The sequence below is a fragment of the Pelophylax lessonae genome (genome assembly GCF_965119305.1).
Source record: "Pelophylax lessonae genome assembly, chromosome: 13".
Taxonomy (NCBI): domain Eukaryota; kingdom Metazoa; phylum Chordata; class Amphibia; order Anura; family Ranidae; genus Pelophylax; species Pelophylax lessonae.
Window position 1 is genome coordinate 137,161,475 of NC_138780.1, and position 12,705 is coordinate 137,174,179.

Genomic DNA, 12,705 nt, shown 5'->3' on the forward strand with positions numbered 1-12,705 from the left:
ATCCGGCTTTTTGTTGCTGGCGTTTATAGGGCTTTTTTGAGGACATGTTTGGAGTCAGACATGTCATCTGAACTTCTGTGTAGGGGTATAAATACACACACACATGTATGTACATATACACATACACATATATAGGTGTGAAAGTAGCAGAAACCTATGCTTGCGCTAATTAAATAATTAACAGGCATATGGCTTCTCTGCTATAACACCTATATATGTGTATAAATACATATAAGTGTGTGTGTATATATACCCCTATACAGAAGTTCAGATGTGATGCCTGCCTCCAAAGACCCCCAAAAAATGCCCAAAAAAAACATCTGCAACCACACACCTGGGCGGTTTTTTTGGCGCAGGCGTTTTTCTGGGCATTTTTTGGGCGTCTTTGGAGGCAGGCATAACATCTGAACTTCTGTATAGGGGTATATATACACACACACTTATATGTATTTATATACATACACACATATAGGTGTGATAGGAGCGGAGACATACAGTGGGTACGGAAAGTATTCAGACCCCCTTAAATTTTTCACTCTTTGTTATATTTCAGCCATTTGCTAAAATCATTTAAGTTCATTCTTCTTCCTCATGAATGTACACAGCACCCCATACTGACAGAAAAACACAGAATTGTTGACATTGTTGCAGATTTATTAAAAAAGAAAAACTGAAATATCACATGGTCCTAAGTATTCAGACCCTTTGCTCAGCATTTAGTAGAAGCCCCCTTTTGATCTAATACAGCCAGGAGTCTTTTTGGGAAAGATGCAACAAGTCTTTCACACCTGGATTTGGGGATCCTCTGCCATTCCTCCTTGCAGATCCTCTCCAGTTCTGTCAGGTTGGATGGTAAACGTTGGTGGACAGCTATTTTTAGGTCTCTCCAGAGATGCTCAATTGGGTTTAAGTCAGGGCTCTGGCTGGGCCATTCAAGAACAGTCACGGAGTTGTTGTGAAGCCACTCCTTCGTTATTTTAGCTGTGTCGTTAGAGTCATTGTCTTGTTGGAAGGTAAACCTTCGGCCCAGTCTGAGGTCCAGAGCACTCTGGAGAAGGTTTTTGTCCAGGATATCCCTGTACTTGGCCGCATTCATCTTTCCCTCGATTGCAACCAGTCGTCCTGTCCCTGCAGCTGAAAAACACCCCCACAGCATGATGCTGCCACCACCATGCTTCACTGTTGGGACTGTATTGGACAGGTGATGAGCAGTGCCTGGTTTTCTCCACACATACCGCTTAGAATTAAGGCCAAAAAGTTCTATTTTGGTCTCATCAGACCAGAGAATCTTATTTCTCACCATCTTGGAGTCCTTTAGGTGTTTTTTTAGCAAACTCCATGCGGGCTTTCATGTGTCTTACACTGAGGAGAGGCTTCCGTCGGGCCACTCTGCCATAACGCCCCGACTGGTGGAGGGCTGCAGTGATGGTTGACTTTCTAGAACTTTTTCCCATCTCCTGACTGCATCTCTGGAGCTCAGCCACAGTGATATTTGGGTTCTTCTTTACCTCTCTCACCAAGGCTCTTCTCCCCCGATAGCTCAGTTTGGCCGGACGGCCAGCTCTAGGAAGGGTTCTGGTCGTCCCAAACGTCTTCCATTTGAGGATTATGGAGGCCACTGTGCTCTTAGGAACCTTAAGTGCAGCAGCATTCTTTTTGTAACCTTGGCCAGATCTGTGCCTTGCCACAATTCTGTCTCTGAGCTCTTCAGGCAGTTCCTTTGACCTCGTGATTCTCATTTGCTCTGACATGCATTGTGATCTGGAAGGTCTTGTATAGACAGGTGTGTGGCTTTCCTAATCAAGTCCAATCAGTATAATCAAATACAGCTGGACTCAAATGAAGGTGTAGAACCATCTCAAGTATGATCAGAAGAAATGGAAAGCAACTGAGTTAAATATATGAGTGTCACAGCAAAGGGTCTGAATACTTAGGACCATGTGATATTTCAGTTTTTCTTTTTTAATAAATCTGCAACAATGTCAACAATTCTGTGTTTTTCTGTCAGTATGGGGTGCTATGTGTACATTCATGAGGAAGAAGAATGAACTTAAATGATTTTAGCAAATGGCTGCAATATAACAAAGAGTGAAAAATTTAAGGGGGTCTGAATACTTTCCGTACCCACTGTATGCCTGTTAATTATTTCATTAGCGCAAGCATAGGTTTCTGCTACTTTCACACCTATTTATGTGTATGTGTATATATACATACATGTGTGTGTGTATATATACCCCTACACAGAAGTTCTGATGTTATGCCTGCCTCCAAAGATGCCAAAAAATGCCCAAAAAAACGCCTGCTACAAAAACGCTCAGGTGTGTTTTTGCAGCAGGCGTTTATTTTGGGCATTTTTTGGGGGTCTTTGGAGGCAGGCATAACATCTGAACTTCTGTATAGGGGTATATATACACACACACTTATATGTATTTATACACATACACACATATAGGTGTTATAGCAGAGAAGCCATATGCATGTTAATTATTTCATTAGCGCAGGCATAGGTTTCTGCTACTTTCACACCTATATATGTGTATGTGTATATACACATACATGTGTGTGTGTATATATACCCCTACACAGAAGTTCTGATGTCATGCCAGACTCCAAACATGTCCTCAAAAAAGCCCAATAAAACGCCTGCAACAAAAAGCCGGGTTAGCGAAGTTACTAACCTGTTCTATATTAATTCTAATACAAACAAACTTTTTTTTCTGGTTCTGGACATGCTACAGAGCTGAAACTTCATAGGTACACTTTTTAGACCCCCCCAGACACTAAATCCAAAGAAATCTCATTTTTTTTTTCAATAATTTTTTCAATAATTGGCTTTCTATCAAAAATGACCATTTTTAAGAACTTTTTTTGTGTGATTAATAGTCCCTGGGGCATGACCCAGAACCCTAGGCACTTTTTAGGGGCATTTATTGGGTTTTAGGGCTTCAAAATGGTGTTTTTTGATTACCGAAGTTCGGGTCCCATTGATTTCAATGGGGTTCTGAAATCAGGGCCGAACTTTCGGGAAGTTCGGGTGTTCTGGTCGAACCGAACTTTTGAAAAGTTTGATCATCCCTAACTTAGTGCCAATAGGACAGAAACTATAGCATTGTGCATCAAGACCTACGTTCCTTTCAATGGGATTACAGACAAAGAGGTCTATTTATCAATATTTTCACCCAAAATTCACACAAATATTGATAAATAGACCCTTAAATTTCATTCTCAAACAGTAAACTTACTTGGTTTTTCCTCGGTAAGGCCCCATTCATGATAAGATCTGGGCAGGGATTGCTGTACATACTTTTTATATTTATTGTGGTTCTCCATTAAAATGAAGTCCCTCTGCTTTGTATCTTTCTGGTGCACAATTTTACTTGCCCCTAAAACACACACAAACTAAATAAATAATTAAAAAAAAAAACAGATAAGTGCAGATTAAACAACTTCCATATATGTATTGTAACTGTGAATTTACAACTGTAGATGTTTTTCTGGAATTTACCGTAGGCCTCATGCACACACATGCAAACAATGCCGCTTTCAGGGGCATTTTGCATTTTTTCCACCTCTGAACACACCTGCATGTTAGCTAATGTGCCCATGCACATGCATGCTGGCATTTTTGTGGGTTTTTATGCGCAGCCGTTCAGGGGCGGAAAATAAATGGCCCAGTCACATGTTCCCTGGGAAGCGTTTTGCATTTTTCTACATAAATGTGTGCTTATGCGCGTTAATTTATTCTAGTCACTAGAATACATGAATATTCCAGCCAATAGAATTTGTTTATGCTCAAAAGTTTCTAAATGCTATATGCACATTAATGCTCCAAAATGCGCCAAAATGCAAGTCAATGCACTCACTTGGACAACTTCTGGCAGCAAAAATGCCTCTAAACGTCATACGTGTGCATGGGGCCTTAAAGCGGAGTTCCGGCCTCAAAATCGAAAAAAACGATTTTGGGCCATCCGCTTTCTGAGGGCCACCTGAAAAAGAAATGGATGCTCCCAATTTTTTTTTTGGTCACTTACCTTGATATTGAAGAAAATATACTCACCTTCCCTCCACTTCCTCCCTCTGCGGCCACGGCCCGTGCCGTCACTTCCGGCTTGCAATGACTCCTGAGAGCTGAACGTCATCGCTCCCAGGAGTCAATGCGCCTGCACCGGCCCCGCTCGCCACTTCCGGTGCAGGCGCGGCATTCCCTGCTAAACAGCTTCTGGGCATGCCCAGAAGCTGTGTAGGGATATGGGGCCGGTGCAGTGCATTGTGGGACTCCGACGTCACCGAAGAGGTTCAGCTGCCCACACCTGAGATGGCAGCCCTGGAGAAGAACTTTTCAAGGTAAGTATTTCTTCTTACAGGTAAGTGCGACCCGGGATAGTTCAGAGGCTATCCATTATGGAATGTACTAGCCCTGACTGTCCCAGGGGTATTTTTATCTAAATTTGACCCTCGAGGCCGGAACACCGCTTTAAAGTTATCTGAAACCTATACACTTACACAAATCTATATGCAATCTATAAACTGCTTAATTTATATGTTTACCTGAATAAAGTTCTTTCTCAAACTCATTCTCAGTGGCATAGACATATTTCCCGGCTTTTGGGTTTATTGTGTCTTGCAGCCTCAGTGGAGGTGGTAATTCAAAGTGTTTGACCACCAATTTTTCTGCTGTCTTGTTTTTTCCACCGACCACCTTCTCTTTTTTCGGTGATGGTAAATATCCAGGTAAGCTACAGTATGGAAATAGACATATTACTGATCCACAGACATTCAATTATAACCCTGGTGGGAATTCAGAGTGGCACCTGCGCTAATTTGTGAGGATACTGTAGATGGGGAAAGCACTTCAGCCGTATCAGGCTTGGAACACTGAAGCTCTGTAAGTCATTGCAGCTAGTTATAATGTAGCTCATCAAAGGGTCACTAGGATGGTACTTTTGAAATCTGTATTTTAATATCACCAATTACATTCAACTTTTCTTCCCCATATACATTGTGGATTCTAAAGAAACTTGATGCAAGTAGTAATCCACATTACAAGATGGATTTACTAAACAATTAATTTGTTTTTCCTCTACTGCTCTAAAGCAGCGGTTGCCAACCAGTGGTCCGTGAAAAAAAGGTTGGTGGTCCCCAAGGTTTCTGCTGCAAATCAATATTGTGGGGGATGTATACTGCCTAATGTTGTTTCCAGTGTTGTTCTCATTGTGTGCTGGCAGTCAATACTGTCATTGATACCCAATGCCTCCTCTGTAGGGAGGAGGAAGGTGCTGGGAGTAGTGCAGGGAGCGGGAGGTGAAGAAGGAGGTGACTTCCAATAACAGCGCTGATCACAGACTGTGGGAGGGAGCACGTAGCTCAAGAGCATGGGTGGATAAGTGGTAAGATCCAAGTGCGATTCAGGGGCAGGGAGGCAGAGAGCTGAAGCATTGTGTGTATAAGGCATGTCAAATTCATGTTAGAGCTCCGCATGATTCAAAATTGTGAGTTTAGTGCTCCGTGAGGTCCGAAAGTTTGGCAACCACTGCTCTAAAGTAACACTGTGACATTATAAAACCTGCCCCTGACACTTCCATATCTTGCATATGTCTTTAGGGAAAATCTGTTGTATCTACTATCATAATTCTGTTGCAAACCTTTGCAACATTGTTCCAGTTGGCTGCCCAGGACTTCAGGAACAGGGATTGTAAATAAACAAAAACAGTATTGCATATACCTTACTATTCGGGAAGCGACCTAGATGCACATCTTACCTGGACATATACTGATCAAAATTCAGCTGGTCCAGTAGGAACCAGCTGAATTTTTTGATCAGTATAAGGGCCCACTGCTTGACAGAAATCAATGGTTTAATAGGAAGGGACATGTTGGTATATTTTCATTGATCACTGGCTGCAGCCACTGATCAGTGTATCCTGACAGCAGCAAGTGGTGATAGCCAGCAGATAGCCAGGTTTTAGTTTGTAGCTATTTTGCTTGGCAAATGTCCCCCTAGGCTCTCAGCAGAATAAATATGATTATTACTCTTGTTTACTCACTTACTTGTAATAAACAGGAAGGAGGGTTTCAGGTTCTTTTTCTTGCATAACAACGTGTACATTTTGTAACTTGGACTTTTCTAATTCATTGCATGTCCTGAAGTCTTCTTCAGTAAGCCGGTCCTCACCTATTAGCACTGTAGCCTTATCCAGACCATACTGCTGATCAAGCCTTTCTTTGGCCTTCTTATATTCTGTGGTGTGAGGCAACAGACATTGTGATTTAGCTTTTGTCAATGTCTTGAAAAGAACTTCATCGCTTCTAAACTTTAATTTGTTTGACTCAGAAGCAAGACTCTGTTTAGACTTCTCCCTAAGCTCGTCTTTAGCCAGTTCACTTACATCAGATGCTTTTGGTTTTTCTACCAAGAAGCTTGGTACATTTTCTTCAGGTGTCTTCCATATACTCCTGACAAGTATAGGGCAACTTTTTGATTTGATATCTTTGGAAGGTACACAGGGATTCAAATGGCATATTTTGTGGTGCTTTGGATGTATGCTTGATCCCCTCTTTCCTTTTGTTTGTGGAATGATATCTGAGATGTTGTAGATATTTTGTGAATCCCATTCTTCATAGGATAGACTAGAGAGGCCTCTGTCCTTTACCACTTCTTTGGAAAAATTAAGGTCTCCAGCTACACTTTGAATGTATTTTACTTGATGTTGTAGGGAATGCCGGTTTGATGGGCAGTATTCAGTTATAGATTGGACAGATGTTGGGTGATGAGATCTGTGTGAAGGTAAACTGAACTTTGAAATTCTTTGAGATGGTTCAAGACAAAACACCATCTGATGACAATAAGTGGTAGAAAGTTCCATCATATTTATCAAAATCCCTTAAAAAATACAAATTCAATTTAGTATCCTTGTGGTCAGCTATTTTTAATTGCGCTGTATTTACTCGATGTTGCAACAAACTACTGTAAAGTAAGCTGATTAATCAGAATCTGAACCAATCATTCAAATTACCCTCCAGGATCTCTGAAATCCAGTACACACTTCATTTACAGTACAGACCTGAAGAATGGGGCTTTAAATGCCTGAAATGCTTTGCCTTTTTATTATACAAATTATTGAATCAAAGTGTAATTCTACTTTTGTCGAGAAAAAAACAAATCCTTCATGGGCGTTCTATGCTGAATGCAGGGGTTTTAATACATTTCTTTTGTAGATTCCTACCTGTTTCTGATCTGTAGAAATAGGTGTTTATGTCACTGTGTCCTATACAGACTGAATCTGAATGGCTGGTTCTAGTTCATTAAAATTAGCTTGTGCACTCTCGTGTTCTATTGAGAAAAGCTGAAGGGTCGGATCCCGTTAGAAGTATTTAACCCTGAGAGAATTTCTCACCAAAACTCCTATTGCAGGGGGTGCCTAAAATTTGGCTTGTATTTTAGCACAGGCTTCTGGGAAAATCAATGAGCCAATCACACAAGCAAGAATTGATATTCCTAGGTGCATTCTCTATACCAATAGTATACAGAACACATCAAGGTTGCCATATTGCGTTAGATTTTACAGAAAATTTAAGCGGCTACAGACTGATAAAGAAAGGCAATTTTTAATAACATTTACAATATGGCTTGTCTAACAATTGTATATGCTATACTTTTTTTTATATGTTACATTTTTTTCCACAAAAGCAGAGTTTTTCTTTAAACTAAATATTGACATTTTTAGGTCTATTTAATAAAAATTCACTGGGTTAATGTGACTAGTCCATGCAGCGGCTGCATTCCAATTGACATGAATTGCACAATCAACTGCTTGCACAATGATACACAGAACACCTGTGCATCCCTGTGCAGGCAAACACAGCCCTTGACAATGGCATATGCTTAAGTACGCCCATATAAATGAGGCCTTACCAGCCACTGAGGTCACCATTTACATGGCTGGGAATTCCTGTGTGCCAGGTCGTTGGCGGTGGGCATTGTGATTGACGATGGATTTACAATGAGGGACATTTTGGGAGATTTTTATCCCATTTGGCCAATGTACATATATATACAGCTGGATAGGAGCTTTGCTGATGTGGGTGGACATACCTGTACGTCCTCCGCAATTGGCAGCAGTTCTGTGTCCTTCCACAGAGATCGTCTGTGAAAGAAAAAGAACAGGTCAGCTGGCCATAGATGGATCGGATTCAGCAGGGACCAGATAAGATTCCATCCAACTAAGGGCCGGCTGATTGAACCATCGATCGACTTTGGCACAACCAGCCTGCCCGATTTTTAGCATGCAATTACTGCATGCAGCTAAAGCTGCTAGCAGTACTCTTTGTGTTCTGCCAGCTGGGAAGGCTCCCTGAGTCCAACCCCTCACGGCAGAACACAAGCACTGTGGGAGGCATTCCCCCATCAACACTGACTGTGTTGATAGGGTAATCAAGCGATTTTCATTCACAGGTGGAAAATCGATTTATCTATGCCTTGCCTTACATTAGTACAGAGAGTAATCTGCAGCCGGTCACACAGTTTTCACACACACCAGTGCCAGCCAGCTCACAGTGTCCCTAATCTCGAGTCCCAAATGTAGTATGAATAAACAGTGCAGCCGGCCATCTGTCACCCCTGCCCTAGTGTCACCAGTGCTACCAGGACAGTGTACCTTATCACTAGCTACACCACTCAGTGTCACCAGACCATTGCCATTAGCCTGTGTCCCTATCTGCATTGATGCCAGACCAGTATCCTGATCACTGCCATACCAATGTCTTGATTATTGCCATACTAGTGCCACTATCAACAGAGCCTGTGCCCCTAATTTTTATTTTATTTCCACAATTTTCAAAATTTTCAGAAGACTCACTATGCCTCTTGGGCATTTTCTTTCAAGAATATGGTCATTTTTGGGGTGTTTCCACTACTCTAATGGGTATTTCCACTATTCCAATGCCCCAGGGCCTCCAAAAATGTGATTGGTAGTCAAGAACTTGTAATGGTTAATTTATGTCCCTAGAATATGCCAAAGTGATTCCCATTCAAAACAATGATCACTAAGCTGCGCATTTAGAAAGTGTATGTGCAAATAAATAATGCATGTGCAAATAAATAAATCATATAATAAATAATATTAGTGACAAAATAAATAAATAAATAAATAAATAAATAAATAAATAAATAAATAGCAGTCTTCAAATAGATGTGCAAAGGGACTAGTCCAGTATGCTCCCTACACAATGCAGTTCTTATGAAGTAAACTTCATAACAGAAGTAACAGAATGTGTTTTGAGGTGTAATTATAATTATGCCTAGGCTGTGTGGTAGAAATATCTTCTTAACTGACAACTTTGCATCCAAAAAAATAATACAATTATATATATATTATTATATTATTATATGCAAAAAATACAATTACATTTTCCAAAAATGTATGGCAAAAAAATTTCAAAAATGCTCACTGTGCCTCTTAGAAAATATCTTGGGGTGTTTGCTTTCCAAAATTTGGTCATTTTGTGGGTGTTTCCACTATCCTTGTGCTCCAGGGCCTCAAAAAAAAAGAAAATAAAAAATAAATAGGCTGACACAAGTGGCATCCCCATACTTGAGAGGAGTAGCAGAATGTGTGTTTTGGGGTGTAAATGTTAGTATGCCTATGCTGTGTGTGAGATTTAACTTATTAAAATTACAACTTTGTGAAAAAAAACAAAAAACAAACAAATGGTAAAAACAAATTCATAATTTTCCATAAAATAACTTAATAAATATTCATAAAAATAAAATATTCACTATGCCTCTTACTAAAATCTTAGACTGTCTACTTTCCAAAAGGGGTCATTTTGGGAAATATTTTTACTGTCCTGGCATTTTAGTTCCTCAAGAAAAGAGATGAGCAGTCAGCAAATCAGGATTGATCAATTTTCAAAAAATACCATAGTTTGCAGACTCTATAACTTTAACACAGACTAAATAATTTACAATGATTCTTTTTTTACCAAACAAATGTAGCAGAATACATTGTGGCCTAAGTCTACGAAGAAAGACTATTTATTTGCAGAATTTTCTAACAGAAACTAAGAAAAGTGTTTTTTTTTTTTCAAATTTTTTGGTATTTTTTTCCGTTATATAGCAAAAAAGAAAAAAAAAAAAGAAAACATTGGTGAATAAAAAACATCAAAAGAAAGCTCTATTTGTCTAAAAAACATGAAATTTATTTGGGTACAATGTTGCATGGCCGTGCAATTGTCATTTAAAGTATTACAGCGCTGAAATCTGAAAAATGGCCTGGACTGGAAGGGGGTGAAACAGTCCGGGTTTGAAGTGGTTCATAAACAGACTTGTCAAAGGTTTTGGTGTCTATATTATACGTGGGCTTGTTATGGATTTGCTGGGGGACCTCATTCATTTTTTTTTTGTATTAGGGACCCCCTTTAAGTCTAAAGTCCAAATCAAGAGAGCAGCCTAGGATGACAACACTACTCCTCTATAGACACAGTACAGTGAGCGTTGTCACTCTAGGACTGGAAGTGTGTTACTGGTGAAAACGGCATGCAAAAAAAGAACTTAAACCACCATACTGTATCTAAGGACTAGTAAGTTTGTGTTCTTGGGTTTAAATATGCTTTAGGAAAAAAATAACAAAACTGAAAACTCACAATGTACAACAAAATCAATTCTGTTCAATGCATTGGACCTCATTTACTTGGATGGTTGGAGACGCAGTCAGGGTCTGGGGTAAGTATCCCAGCATTTTTCTGCAGTTGGAAGGCTCTAGGTGGTGTTTACAGGCACCCAAACTTCTGCATTAGCATTTAGATAAGTACAAGAATGTACAGCTATTTACCTCTATAGGTGGCTGTACGTACCACCTGTGGCTCCCTGGCTGTAGGAAAACTCTGGAATCCTTACAGCAGAACCTGCCTGAGCTTCCAATTGTCCATGTGAATGAAACCTAAAGGGCCATACACACTATAAGATTTTCTGAAGACTTTTTCCTTCAGATTTACATTTTCTATGTAGTGCAAGGGCCTGCCAGATTGCATACAAATTGAAAGTGTTTAGGTTTGACCTCATATTATATGGTTTTGGTAACTCTAAAGGAAAAAGTCTTCAGAAAATCTTATAGTGTGTATGGCCTATAAAGGTGATAACACTGATCAAGACTATATGACAGTTGTATTAGGCATACATTTTCAGCTATACAAATTTACATTTTTATCATTGATGGAGGCCATACATGCTTCGATTTTATTACCCAATCAATGTACGATCAAAGCGATTGAATAAGCAAACAATAAAATTGACATAACTTCCCTTTGGATCTATTAGGGCTTGATTTCGTTTTGAATTCAAATCAAACTGAGTCAATCAACCAAAGCGGAAAGTTTGCCTCAGTTGACACTACTGATGTCAATCATATTATGAGATTGCATGGTGAAAACAGAGACAGAATCGATTACTTATGATTGTATACCTTAACCGAATTTATGGTCTCTGCTCCGGCATCTACCTTCCGACTATTGATCAAAATCCACTTCCTTGTGTGTGGCATATTGATTGAATAGGTTGTTGTCTATAGATCAATTATTCCTATTTGGAGAGATCGTACAGAAAAGAAACCGATCATTTAGCAAAGCTTGTATGGCCACCATTTCACATCTTAAAGAGATTGTAAAGGTTCTGATTTTTGAAAATAAAAAATGTATTCTACTTACCTGCTCTGTGCAAAGTTTGCACAGAGCAGCCCCGATCCTCCTCTTCTGGGGTGCCCCGGCAGCGCTCCTGGCCCCTCCTCTTCATCAGGTGCCCCCACAGAAAGCCGCTTTCCCTGTGGGCACCCATGCGGGTGCGTTTCTGAGTCCTGCTTCTGCATCCATTGACACAGACAGCAGGACTCGGCCCCGCCCCCCGCGTCACTAGATTTATTGACAGCAGCTGGAGCCAATGGCTCCTGCTGCTATCAATCTGTCCAATGAGATGAGAGCCAGCGGCTGGAGCCGCTGAACTCGTGCATGGTGCTGGAACAAATGGGCCCAGGTAAGAAAAAGGAGGGGGAGGGGGTGTCTGCCGCAAAGAAGGTTTTTTACCTTAATGCATAGAATGCATCAAGGTGAAAAAGTTTGAGACTTTACAATCCCTTTATTTTTTTTTATTCTCTTACCATTACTTCACCTAATAAAACATACGTTCTATAATCTAGCAGTTTGGAGTTTTAAAAAGCTAGAGACGTAAGAAAACACAAAGTTCTAGCTGAGACAATTCTGATCAGACAATTGCCACACTGATCACTATATAAAGAATGTATATAATAAAACTATTTCATGATTTACTCTTCAAACTTTTAACGGTATTTAAAAAGTATACATTACCTGTTTACCTGCAGAAAAGATCAGCTCCTAATCTCCAGATAAAACATAGAAGTGAGATTGTAATCACATTTCCTCACTAACATCTTGCACTAGTAATGACAGACGGGTCAGTGTTGTTTACAAGGGTTGCTAAGCAACTTCCTCTATTTTGGCTGCCAAGCCCTTTGTTTGACAATGTACTTCAAACACCACTAAGGATAAAGAATAAAGGGCCGGCCAAACATGGATTTTTTTTTTTTTTAATCAGCTGGCGGGCTGATTGAAAAAAAAAAAAAGAGAACGAAAAAAAAGGAATGTATTCCCCCATCCATAGTGAGTGGATGGAGGAATTCTCCCTGCCAGGCTATTGTA

At 40.0% G+C, this 12,705-nt stretch overlaps 1 protein-coding gene across 1 annotated transcript in view; it reads right to left on the bottom strand.

The window, feature by feature from the left end:
• Nucleotides 1-12,435, bottom strand: part of HEATR4 (HEAT repeat containing 4) — a 54,788-nt gene extending 42,353 nt beyond the window's left edge. Inside the window, exons 1-4 of the mRNA XM_082274966.1 lie at nucleotides 12,355-12,435; nucleotides 6,049-6,880; nucleotides 4,549-4,736; nucleotides 3,243-3,383 (exon numbers count right to left, since the gene is read on the bottom strand). Of these exons, the coding sequence (XP_082131092.1) occupies nucleotides 3,243-3,383; nucleotides 4,549-4,736; nucleotides 6,049-6,866 (1,147 nt within the window). The 5' untranslated portion in view covers nucleotides 6,867-6,880; nucleotides 12,355-12,435. The remainder of the gene's footprint in view (nucleotides 1-3,242; nucleotides 3,384-4,548; nucleotides 4,737-6,048; nucleotides 6,881-12,354) is intronic.
• Between the last annotated feature and the right edge of the window lie 270 nt (nucleotides 12,436-12,705).